We start from the raw sequence: 13,256 nt of genomic DNA, 5'->3' as shown, positions 1-13,256 counted from the left end.
TGGCTAATCTGGGTTTTCCAGTCACAGAGCCCAAGACTGAAGTATCCTCCGTGCTTTCGTGCTTTTGGCACTAGGGGGCGGGGTAGGAGGACCATTCGGGCTGCAGCAGTTGTGACGGGCGGGCGTGCCGGGGTGGAGTGCGTGGGGCGGAGGCGGGAGCAGGGAAGGCTTAAAGACCAAGGCTGTGGCGGAAAGGTGGACCAGAGATACGGAGCGACTTTCCCAGGGCTGCACAGTCTATGAACTGCCGCAGAAGTGGCCTGGATGTCCTACTGTGGCTTTCGCTTTCTTCTCAGCACCAGCTTGGAGTTCGGCCCAGAGGCCCTGGAAAACTGCTGTCGGTTTTACAATCGCACGATCTGCACTTAGCTGGAACTGAATATCTTCCTACCCTCGGGGATCATTCAGCCCGGGAAGTGTCTGTCCTCAAGGAGGCCGTGGGACTCATCAGTACTTCCAGTCTACAACCGGGCAAGGGTGCTACAGGGAACGGAGACCGGCAAATGAACCCTCCCTCACCCCACCCCCAGCCCCACCCCTACCCCCCGGTCACATCACTGCTCCTCCATGCCCTGCCTCTTCAAGTGTGAGTTCCCGATGTCTCTTCTGCTCCCGTGTGCTCTGTGGGCTAACATTCCGGTCCTCTCTACCCCTCTTTCCTCAGTGTTCGCATGTGCACCTGCCCCAGGCCTGCTCCCTCCCACGCCTCAGACTTCAGTTCCCAGAGCGCTTTCTAAACCCGCGTCCTGTGGGACAACACTGCAGCAGGTGCGATGGTCCCAGGGTCCCGTGACCCACTGAGTTTGGAGCGCTGAGCTAAATAAAGGCAGACAGAGTTAGTTTGTTTTTTTAGATGGGGTCTCATGTAGCTCATTCTGTAGGTGGGAATCCCGATCCGCCTGTTGTCCAGTACAGGTGTGCCCATCATACCTGACCCTTAAGAACTTGTTATTTGAGCTGTCAATAGGCCTCAGCTGGTAAAGGCCTCTGCCGCTAAACTCGATGGAACTGACTCCCGTAGTAAAAGAGAATGACTCTGACCGCGACGTGTGTGCTATGGCAATGCCCCCACACCCTCCCGACTAAAAATAACAAAATGCAGCCCTGCAGTGGTGGCGCACACCTTTAATCCCAGCACTCAGGAGGCAGAGGCAGGTGGAGCTCTGAGTTTGAGGCCAGCCTGGTCTACTTAGAGAGGAGAGTCAAGGGTACACAGAGAAATCCTGTCTTGGAAAACCAATAATGATGATGATGATGATATTTAATTTTAAACCTTTATTATTTGTGTGTGTGCGCGCGCACATGCCACTGCACACACGGGAGACCAGAGAGCAACCTTTGAGAGTTGGTCTTTTCCTTCCACCTTTGTATGTTATGGATTCTGAGGATCAAACTCGAGTCTTGTCTTCAGACTTGCACGGCAGGCTCTTTACCTGAGGAGCCATCTGTCAGCCCAAGAAGTTTCTTTGTTTTGTTCTTTTTTGCTTGTCTGTTTGTTTGTGACAGGGTCTCACTGTGCAGCCCTGGTTGTCCTGGAACTCACTGTATAGATTAAGCTGGCCTCGAATTTGCTTAATTCCCCCCACCTGCATCCTGAATGCTGGGATTAAGGGCGGGCACCACCACTCTCACTTTTCTTGAAGGAAGTATCTTTTTGAAGGTGTCACAGAATACAGTTGGGCACATACCTCAGAGTCACAGCTTTATTTTCCCTTGTTGTGGTACTGGCAAATGCTTGCACAGACTGGGATCAGGCAGGACACTCAGTGCTTTATAGGGTTTCTTTAAGTCCTTGCGCCAATCCTGTGAGGTTGGCACTATTGTTATTCCTAGTTGGCAAGTCAGAGCCCCAGAGAGGTTGAACACCTTGCCCAATGAAACATAGCTGGAAGGAAGGAGAAGCAGGCTTTAAACCCAGGGCATTAGAAAGTTTTGTCATCAGTGATGTGTTTACTTCTCTGCTAGGCTGCCAGTGTTGGCGGAACTCTGCTGGCTAACTAGATAGCTCCTCCTTCCTGCTTCTTTTCCTCATGCCCTGCCCTGAGCCCATTAGGTCAGGTTTTGATATTTGTTTCCAAATAGCCAAAGACCCCTGAGCTGGTTAGTCTAAGCCTCCGCTGGCCTGTGGGCAAGTCTGTGGATCATTCTCCTGATTGTATGTTGATATGGGAGGGCCCAGCCCACTGTGGGCGGTGCTACCCCTAGGCAGGTGGTCCTGGGTTGTATTTGAAACCAAACTGAACAAGACGTGAACAAGACAGTAAGCAGCGTTCCTCTGTGGTCCCTACTTCAGCTCCTGCCTCAGCTTCCCTAGGTAATGGCCTATGCTTGAGATATGTAAATCAAATAAATTCTTTCCTCCTGAGCTGGTTTTGGTCAGTTTTATCACAGCGGAGAAAGGAAACTCAAGAGATTGGTACCGGAGAGAAGAGTTTTATGGGTTTTGGAGAGGATTGTGGATGCCCTTGGGACTTTGGAAACATTTTTTGAGTGCTTAAAACTTAATGGGCTGTTCTGTGGGAACTTGGAAGACAAGAATCCTGAGAAAAATGCAGATGATGGAGACCTGGCTTACGAAGCTTCAGAGCCCCTCAAAGACTAGCAAGGCTACTTGTATAAAATTTTGAGTCCATGGAAGTGAAACCTTTAGTTTATCGGGACAATCAATGCTGGTGAGCTGGCATGAAAAATCAGCTGTGATTGACATGAACCCAGAATTACTGAGGCAAAAATCTTCTGGGAAGCATTTCCTCAAGATCAGCATACAGAAAGGGTAGCCTGCTGGCACGTCAAGGCCGTGCATCAAGCTGGCAGCAGAATATGGCAACGTGAAAGAGACTGGCACGTCATACTGGTATTGAAGGCCTGAAGGGGTCATGGAGAACAGCAAGGAGTCCCTGAGGCTCAGCATGGTGTAGACCTGGGAGGGACCATTGGTGAAGGTGCTCTCAGTTACAACGGCAGCTCTAGGACTGCAGGGGTCATGGAGAGAAGCTGAGGCACAGCACCACGTGCCAGGGTCAGGGCTCCTGAAGATTCCAGGAGAGGACACCGGCATAGGTGTGGCCTCAGTTGTGGTGAAGACCCCAGCATATGGGAGATGCCAGGACTGTGGGATGACCACCCAGGACAGCAGTAGGGATGGAGTGGAGCTGGCCTGAGTCTATGAGACTAGCTGTGCGTGTTAGAAATGGCGGAGCTGGGAAAATGGGATCCTCAAACCCTTTGGAGCCCAGAAGATCATGAGTGAGTCCCAGAGCTTTGCAAACTGTTGAGTTTGATATGGTTGTGATTGTGCCCTGGTTCTTCCTTTTGGAACAAGAAAGTATATAATTTATTTGGATTTTATAGGAATCTGCAGTTAAGAGACTTAGAATATTTAAATTTATTTATTTTTATTGCATTTGTGTGTAAGGTGTATGTTTGTGGGCACACATATTTACTACAGTGTGTGTGTGTCTGTGTGTGTGTGTCTGCGTGCACATGTGTATGCCTACCAACAGACAACCTTGTGCAGTCTGTTTTCTCCTTTCACCTTTATGTGTGTTCCAGGGATTGAACTCAGGTCATCAGGCCTACATGCCAAGCTCTTTACCCATGGAGCCATTTTACTGGCTTTGACTTTGGTTGTGTTTAAAATAATTTATTTTTATCTTACGTGTACCAGTGTTTATGTGCATGTATTATGTGTACTATGAATGTGTCTGGTGCCCTCAGAGGTCAGAAGAGGGTGTCAGATCCTCTGTAACTGGAGTTAGAGACAGCTGTGGATGCTGGGAACCTGGGTCCTTGTTACGAGCTGGGGGACTTCAGCTCCAGGTTCTTTTCGAGTAATATCTATGAGGATTCTGTGCCCTTCTCCCCAGAGAGTGATGAGTAACCAGACCAAGCAAGAGAATTGATTTTATGATGATTCTTTACTAGCAACTTCAATATCCAATGCATCAATGGGGGTTACAATCTCAGTAGGCATGGGGGATTGATAATGGGCAACACACAGGCAATTCAATATCACAATTATTAATCCTACTAAACCTAATACATAAAACCAATTTATAACCTTAATCTAACTTATCTTAACCTTAATACAACTCAGCCGTTACTTATCTATAACCTTAATACAACTTATCCATTAATTATCTATAACCTTAATACAACTTATCCATTAATTATCTATAAAACACTCCTTAACCTTAGCTTATCCATTATTTCCTACTCTGATCAATTATCCATAAAATATCTCTTAACATTTCACACATTAACATATGTATTAACACTTCTATGCTCTTCTCTTAACATCTTATACACACATGAAATAGCATCATACGACCTGGTATTCCCTGGCTTAAAAAGGGCTTTTTTGAATTTCTTCAGGCTGGGCTCTTGTCCGCACTGGGGGCTGGGTAGCGAAGATCGACTCTTGACCCCGTAGTCTGCACTCGGGAGATAAGGTCCTGATGTTCCAGGCTGGTATCTGGTAGTGCCTTGGACTCGGCTTTTGGGTGACCGAGTCTCGGGAGACAAGGCTTTTAGTTCTCTACTCTCGAAGATGAAGCTTTGCTCTCGGGATGGCAAAGCGTTCTGTCTGCTCAAAAGACGAAGCTTTGCTTTCTGGATGGCAAAGCATTCTGAAAGGCAGAGTATCTAGTCTGTTCTCGGGAGACAGACCTTCAATGTCCACTCTCATGGAATGAGGATTTGCATTCGGGATGCAAGGTGTTAAATGTCTGCTTTCGGGAGACAAAGCTCTGTGCTCGGGAGACAGAGCATTAAATGTTTAGGCAAGGCATTCAGTATTGCTGCTTTTCGGGAGGCAGGCTAGGAGGATCTCTCTTTCCACGGAGGCCTGGTGCCAGAGCCCATTGTGAGAAGTGAGATAACCGCCCTGCTTCAGCCACCTCTTTTATGCCAGTTCAAAATTGCCCCTCGTTTGATCCTTCTGATAACCAGGTGTCCTAGGTTATCAGTATCGACTGGCCACAGAAGGGTGGGGGAACCTCTTGTGTGGCAAGATTATTTCGTTACCACGGTTGCTGGGTGCAGCCCCCCACATCTGGCAGGGCCAGATGGGTGTGGCAGCCTTCAAACGGGCAAATGCTCTCCCAATATTTCACCTTAGTAATTTTCCATACCCCACACAAGAAGAAATGCTTTTACATTACACCAAGTTACATTCATTCTTATTCTATAAATTTCCTGCTCTATCTACACTACAGATTCCCCTTTATTTATTCATTCAGAGGAATCTGTTTCCATGCTCGTTACAGTCCTCTATAAGAACAGCGAGTACTTTTAACCTCTGAGCCATCTCTCCAGCCTCAAGTTTATTTTAAAGAGATATTGAACTTTTATGTGATAGATTTTTTTTTTTTTTTGGTTTTTTGAGACAGGGTTCTCTGTGGCTTTGGATCCTGTCCGGGAACTAGCTCTGTAGACCAGGCTGGTCTTGAACTCACAGAGATCCGCCTGCCTCTGCCTCCCGAGTGCTGGGATTAAAGGCGTGCGCCACCGTCGCCCGGCAGTGATAGAATTTTTTAGAGATTTTGTAACTTTGGGGAGAGAGAGGGGCTGTGGTTGGTATGTAAAATGAATAAAAAAAATCAGAAAAAGAATGTGGGACCACACTTTTTTTTTTTTTTATCTTAATATTTGCATGAGGTCTTGGAAACAAAAAAACCTTAAAGGTTCTGGTTTAATAGTGATGTATTTATGTGTCAGGTTGACCAGGGGTCATTTGTGTTGACTGGTCTTTGTCGACTTGACACAATTTAGAGTAACCAGGGACGAGGACCTCAGCCGAGGAATTATCATCAGATTAGTCTGTGGGAATGTCTTTAGGGCATTTTCTTGATTGCTAATTGATATGGAAGGGCTAAGCCCACTGTGGGCAGCACCAGCCCTAGGCAGGCGGTCTTGGGCTGTATAAAAACACAAGATGAACAAGCAAATAAGCAGAATTCCTCCATGGCCTTTGCTACAGCTCCTGCCTTGGGTTCTGGCTGGACCCATCAACCATGGACTGTGTTTGGGACATGTAAACCAAGCAAACCCTTTCTTCCCCACGCTGATCTTGGCAGTGTCTTCTCACAGCAGGAAGAGCAGCCTGTGACACCTGCCCTTGCTTCTGCAGTTCGTCTCTGGTGCACCCTCCCCTGTCCCTCCTTTCTAGGCTCCTATCTCAATATTCATTGGCTTCAGGGACCTTCATGCACCTGTTTCTTCACCTCTACCTGCCACCTCCAACCTCCTTCCCAGTACAGACTGTACTTGCCTGAGGCAGAGGGAACTTGGAGCCCTGAGTGGCAGCTACTGGCTCTACCACAATGATCTGGGTCCTGTTGTCTTGGTCATGTATTTTTGTTCCAAGGGCACCTTCCTTACCCTGTAGGCCCCATAGCAGACCTGAGTCCCAGTCCTCTGCACTCTTAGCTATGCAGTGTGGAAGCTTGGCTTGACTCTTGTACCCCATGGCTATGGTCCTGGCCTTTTCTAACTCCTAAACCCTCCTCCCACAGCCCTTGAACTATTAGCAGGACTCCTCTGAAGTTGTGTGCACAGCTGCCTTCCAAGGTCAAACCTCCACCCCTTCCTCTCTGAGGGGTCTAACTGTCCTTGTCCTGATGTTCTGGGCTCACTACATGGCCAGTGATGTTCCTGAGGAAATAGCAATTCCTTGGACATGGGCTTCACAGTGTTTCTGGTTTTCTCCCAAAGTAACGAGCATGGTGCTGGACTTAGGCGTGTGGAAATAAATAACAATTCACTGAGAGTCCTTTGTGGAGACAGCACGGCTGAGCTGATCTGGGCTAGAGCACAGGATTCAGGGCTTCATGGTCACAGAGCAGTGGACTTTTGTCATCTTTTAGCTCCGACCATTCTTGTCACTGGCACTCACAGAAGCTAGGTGTCCCTTAAGGATGGGGCTACACGTATGTATTGCTTAGAGGAGTCGTGATTGTTGGCACCCACTGTCCGTGTTTCATGGCATTCTAGGCAAAAGCTTCTCGGCAGAGTATGATGGTCTGTGCCTATGATACCAGCTTTTGGGAGCAGGAAGCAAAAAGGTCAGGAATTCGGGTATATAATGAGTTAAATGCCAGCCTAGGCTACACAAGTTCCTGTCTCAAAAAAACCAGAACAACAACAACAAAAGCAAACGAAAATTAGATAACATCTTTTAAGCCAGGGTGGCACAGGTGCCTCCACCTGCCCCTCCAACAGACAGGACAGGCATTGCTAATCGATCTCAGCTCTTCTCTCACCCTTCTAGAAGGCTCACTGCTACAAGAGCCCACCACCAAGTAGTTCAAAGTTCCATTTCAGAAGAAAAAAAAATGTTTTACCTCAGTGCAAAAATAAAAATAAAACAACAACTAAAACTTGCCACCAAGGATGTGGAATTTTAGCAAAGAATCTAGAAATTACAGGCAACATAAAAAGGGGGCTTCCTACAAAAGAAGGGGTCCACGTAAGTGATATGTCTATGCCACACCAATGAATTGTGCGTCCTATAGATATGTTGACATTGTAACCTCTGAGGTGACATTAGGAGATGGGGCCTTAGGAGGTGATAAAGTCATGAGGGTGGAACCCTCATAAAATAGACTCCCCGGTGTTGTGAGATTAGGGTCAGAAGTTAGCATTCTGTGAGCCAGAGTGGGGTCCTTATGAGAATTCAGCAGTGCTGGTACCTTCCAGTCTCAAAACCTGTGTGAAATGAATTCCTGTTGTATATAAACCACCCTGGTCATAGTGTTTGTAATGGAGACTGATGTAAGACAGAGGAGCCCCACCCTCATGATCTCATCTGAACCTAATGACCATCGACAAGCCCAAAATCCATCACACTGGGAGCCAGGGCTTCATGACAAGAGCTGACGGGATAGAACCCTGTGCACAGCGCCTGTTATGCACCGGACTCTGAGCAGAGCTTATGGGAACAGCAGGGCCCAGACCCTACAGGAAACCAAAGGACTGGATTCTTCCTTAGAGAGGAGGGAGTAGCCTCCTCCTCCCTCCCAAGTGCTGGGTTTACAGATGTGTGCCACTAGGCCTTGAGCCAATGCCAAGCTTTTTGTTGTTGCTGGTTTGAGACAAGGTTTCTCTGTGTAGCTCTGACCATCCTGAAGACCCGCCTGCCTCTGCCTCCCAAGTGTTGGGATTAAAGGCGTGCACCACCACCACCCCTACCACCCAGCTCATACACTAATTTTGTTTTTAATTAATTTTATGTGTATGGTGTTTGAATGTATGTCTGTGCTCCACTTGAGTGCCTGGTGTCTGCCGGGTCCAGAAGAGGGCATTGGATCCGCAGGAACTGGAGTTATAGATGACTGTGAGCCACCAGGTGGGTGCTGGGACTCAAACCCTGTTCTTCTGGTAGACCAGCCAGTGCTATTTATTTATTTATTTATTTATTTATTTATTTATTTATTTATTTATTTAAATTTTTCGAGACAGGGTTTTTCTGTAGCTTTTTGGTTCCTGTCCTGGAACTAGCTCTTGTAGACCAGGCTGGCTTCGAACTCACAGAAATATGCCTGCCTCTGCCTCCCGAGTGGCCTCTGCCTCCCAAGTGCTGGGATTAAAGGCGTGAGCCACCACCGCCCGGCCCAGCCAGTGCTCCTAACCGCTAAGATATCTCTCCAGCCCCGGTACACTTTTTTTTTTTGAGACTGTTTCTATATTACAAAGAGAAAATAATATCAAATGGGTTGTTTGAATTCATTTATATCAAGGGCTATCTATTTTGTTGTTGTTATTGTTGTTTTCAAGACAGGGTTTCTCTGTGTAACAGCTCTGGTTGAGCTGGAATTTGTTCTGTAGACCAGGTGGCCTTGAATTCGCAGAGATCCACCTGCCTTTGCCTCCTGAGTGCTGGGATTAGAGGCGTGTGCCACCACTGCCCAGCTTAGGCTACAACTTTTGTATGTCTGTGGTTCTGGGGATCCCTGGCTCTGTGGCTGTAAGGCAAGCAGTCCTGCTAACTGAGCTATAGCCCCTTTCACGTGAGAAAACCGAGCAGAATTTCAAAGACAATGAATCATTTATACAAACACATCTCCTGGGGACAGTAGCTTGACTGCCGTCTCTTTAAGCGTGGGCGACACTTAGAGATGTGGTTCCACAGAGCACAGAGTGGAGATGGAGGAAGTAAGAAAGGAAGTTTGCAGGGGAGAAGCCTCCTAGGTATGGTTAACACCAGCAGAGAGGGGCCTGGTGGCACCCACTCTGGGAGTGGGGCTGAGAATGACCCTTCTCCTCTGTGGTCTCGCTCCCTCAACCTAGAACCTCAGTCTAAACACAGGGAAAACATTGAACAAGCTCAAACCATGACATACTCTACAAAGTATTTAACCACGATGCCACAGAATTGTCAGAGCCTTCGCCCATAAGGAAAACCTGCCCAGTGGAACCTAAGGAGACGGGGGTGACTAAGTGTGATATTGTAGTGGTTAAATTGTGTTCTTCCCCCCACCCTACCGCCAGAGCTCAAGCCCTAATCCCCAGCATCTGTGAGCACACCCTTATTTGGAAGCAGAGTGCTGTAGTTCCGATCTAGAGTATCCCCCAAAGGTGATGTGTTAGAGGCTTGGTCCCCAGGCTGGGAGATGCTGAGGATGGGCCTAGTGGAAAGAAGGTAGTTCCTTGGGGAGATATTTCCCTGGATAAGAGATCAGAACCCTACTTCCTTTCTGTTTCTCTTTCTTTGCTTCCTGATCACCTTGCATTGACCTAAACAACAAAGCCAAATGACCACAGACCAAAACCTCTACAGCCATGGTCCAAAGGAGGCCTTGTTCCTAACAAGTGGGTTATCCCAGACGGTGCTGCCGTCATGACAGGAAGCTGACTAACTAACACATTGGTCCCACAGGTGTAAATTAGGGATCCAGGATGAAAGTGTCCTGGATTTCGGTATGACAGGGGATGGCAGGTAGAAGAAGAAGGACAGGGACATCTGAGACTCTTAGACCCAAAGATGCACACAGAAGAAAGCCATGTGAAAATTGAGGGAGACAAGAGTCCTGCTCCTACAAACTGGGAAGGACGGAGCCAGCAGGAGCTGCGGGCAGAGAAGGAGCCTCCCTTCCCTATGGAGCTTAGCTGGGCCTGACAGACACAGCTGCCAACATCTGCGCTCCAGACCCCTGAGGATAAACCTCTGTTGTAGGCCAACAACTTTATAGCACTCAGTTAAGGCAGCCTCTGGAGATGGATACGAACATCTTGGGAAGAAAAAGGACCTTAGTGTGGGGGGGTCCCTGCGACCAGCATAGCAGTGATCAATGGGAGGTTCGACCAAGTAGGCAGTGTTGGTTCAAACTTCGGGAGTCTGACTCTGAGGAATTCATTTCAGGCATGTTTAAGCACAGCACAATTTGGTGGAAGATTTCCTGGTGATAATTAACTCAATCCCATGTGCACAATAAAGTTTAAGATGCAGCCAGGTAGTGGTGGCACACACCTTTAATTCCAGTGCTCGGGAGGCAGAGGCAGGCAGATCTCTGTGATCTTGAGGCCAGACTGGTCTACAGAGTGAGTTCCGGGACAGCCAGGGCTATGCAGAGAAACCCTGTCTCAAAAAACCAAAAACCAAACCAAATAAAAAACAAACAATAAAAGCTTAAGATGTGACTACATGGAAACTCTTTGTAAAATCCATGTGATTCCTTCCATAAGATGGGTTCTATAGACTGACAAGCTCACAACAAGGGTCTGCGGAAGGATAGTGCAAAGGTCACCACGCTATTGGTCGCCTCGGTTTTGGGGCAGATAACAGGTTATGCATCCCTCCCTTTGAAAGGACAAGCCTGTCTGTTTAACACTTCTGCTTCCTCTAGTGCTTATCTATGACAAGGACCTGAACATCCAGGAAATAATGAAGTCCAAATCAAATATGGAGTTCGGCTCCCAGAGCATCATTGTTACAATGAACCACACGGTCTCATTCTCCTTGGGACACCATAACAAAACAAACACAAACTGCATGGCTCACAAGCAACAGAAAGTTTTCTCTCACCATTCTGGAGACTGAAATCCAAGATCAGATCCAGCATCCTGCTGTGTCCTTGCATGGTAGAAAAGGCCAGAGTCTAACTCAGGCCTCTTATAAGGACATCAACCCATTTATGGAGCATCTGCCTTGACTACGTGACCACCTCCCAAAGGCCCCGCTCTGACATGATCACCTTGGAGGCATAAAATACAGTCCAGCACATAGTAGAGCCTGACACTAACAATGGGGGAAACTGGGTGTGGCACATGGGAACTCTGGGTTATTTTTTTATTTTTATTTTTATTTTTTTGTTTTTCGAGACAGGGTTTCACTATGGCTTTGGAGCCTGTCCTGGAACTAGTGCTGTAGACCAGGCTGGTCTGGAACTCACAGAGATCCGCCTGCCTCTGCCTCCCGAGTGCTGGGATTAAAGGCGTGCGCCACCATCGCCCGGCTCTGGATTATTTCTGAAACCTTTCTGTCAATCTAAACATCTAAAATGTAAAAGCTTGCTTTACTGAATCTTTTTTGACATTTTGTTTTGTGTGTGCACGTGTATGGGTGCACACACACTGTGTCAGGTACCTGAAGGTCAGAGGGCATCTTGCTGAAGTCAGTTGGTTCTTTCCTTCTATGGTGTGGGTCCCATACATCAAACTCAGGTCCTTGGGCGTGGTGGTCGGTGTTTTGACCTGCTGAGCCATCTTGCTGGCATCTATATATTCTTGAGAGACTCTCACTGTCCAGCCCAGACTTCAAACTCAATCCTTTTGTCTTGGCTTCCTGAGTGCTGGGTTTGCAGCTGTGTGTCACCATTCCCAGCTCCTAAAAGTCCATTAAAAAAAAAAAAAAAAGAGTCGTGAAGGGGAACCCCAGTGTGGACAACTTGTAATTTAGCCTGGAGTATCTCTGCCCCTGACAGTGATACTCCGGGTCAGCATCGGGGTCTTTCTGTCCTTCTTCCTAGAGCCCCGTTCTCACCTCTGCTTCCCCTCACTGACTCTGCCTTCAGCCGAATATGAGTGAGATCTGACCTCTTTCCAACCATGTGGCAAACATCATCGACACGGTATTACCTGTGAGTCACAACTAGTGAGCCCCAAATTTTTAGACAGGACCTTAAACATCATTTTGAGGGGGACCACACCCCCTCCCCTGCCTCCCAGTATTTCTGAGAAATTTTACACCCGTGACATGGAGGGTGTCTGTCACCACACTTTGTTTCTGGTTTTGTTTTGTATGTTAATGGTAAGACTCCACTCCTAGGAGTGATTCACTGATTGAGCAGGACTGAACGCCTGACCCAGGAAGAGCCAAGTCCATATTTTTGCCAATGGCCTTTCAGATTTATGAAAAAGAATATGAATTATAAAACCCAGAGGCAGAGCTGGGAGCTGAGTCATCACCACGGGGCTGTCTGTGAGCTGAGCTCACCCCTATCCTGCAGTTCACTTGCTCAGCTTTGCTTTGAGGGTGATGAGAGCTGAATCGTGGCTTAGGTTTTGTTTTTGAGACAAATCCTCCCTTTCTATCCAGCCTGGAAGGCCGAAGTCTCAACAGAAATTCCCTTTAAGCTGGGTAAATGGGAGAAGACTTTGTAATGGGAAGGGCATGGCTTAGAGCATTTGCTTGATTAGTCGTCCCTTGCGCTGCTGGGAACCACGGGGCTACCTAGTCTTTCCCATCAGAGACAAGCCCCTCTAGGCGCAGCCCGTCCCCCACTGGAGAACTCTGCGTCTTAGGCGTTCTGGGGTTTTGATTTCGCATCAAGAAATGTCCTGTTTTGATCTGTCTTGCTGTTCTGGTTTGCTCAAGAGGGAGTTTCATCTCCTGGCTGTAACTATGTTCTTTTTATCTAGTTCCCAAAGTAAAAGTTTGTTCATTAATCTGTTTTGTATAATTTTTTTCATTTAAATTTTTAAAATTTCCTGTTACTTGCCTGTGTGTGAGGGTGTGTGTAAGGCACACGTGGAGGCCAGAAGACAACTTGTAGGAGACGGATGTCTCCTTCCACCACGTGGATCCCAGGGACAACTCAAGTCATCAGGCATGGCAGCAGGCAGAGCTTAGCCATCTCGTCGCTGAGTCCCCTCCAACCATTTAAAGAGGGTGACCGTCCAGGTTTCCCTTTTCTGAGGCAGGGATCTTTAGTTCATTCAATTCTTCCTCAAGCAATGCATGGACAATGTGATTTTAGCTGTCCTGTGTCCCGATGCAGGCAGCCTATGAGTCACAAGCACATGAGGATGAAGCCAGG

At 47.6% G+C, this 13,256-nt stretch overlaps 1 protein-coding gene across 1 annotated transcript in view; it reads left to right on the top strand.

Annotated features, from left to right (window-relative positions):
• Nucleotides 1-3,213, top strand: part of Slc28a1 (solute carrier family 28 member 1) — a 43,384-nt gene extending 40,171 nt beyond the window's left edge. The window contains exon 18 of the mRNA XM_050154080.1: nucleotides 297-3,213. Within this exon, the coding sequence (XP_050010037.1) occupies nucleotides 297-369 (73 nt within the window). The 3' untranslated portion in view covers nucleotides 370-3,213. The remainder of the gene's footprint in view (nucleotides 1-296) is intronic.
• Nucleotides 3,214-13,256: the final 10,043 nt, after the last annotated feature.

The sequence above is a fragment of the Alexandromys fortis genome, unplaced genomic scaffold (assembly GCF_014885135.2).
Source record: "Alexandromys fortis isolate MF-2015 unplaced genomic scaffold, M_Fortis_MF-2015_v1.1 scaffold_86, whole genome shotgun sequence".
NCBI lineage: Eukaryota > Metazoa > Chordata > Mammalia > Rodentia > Cricetidae > Alexandromys > Alexandromys fortis.
Note: the sequence above shows the minus strand (reverse complement) of the source record. Positions and strands in the feature narration are given on the sequence as shown.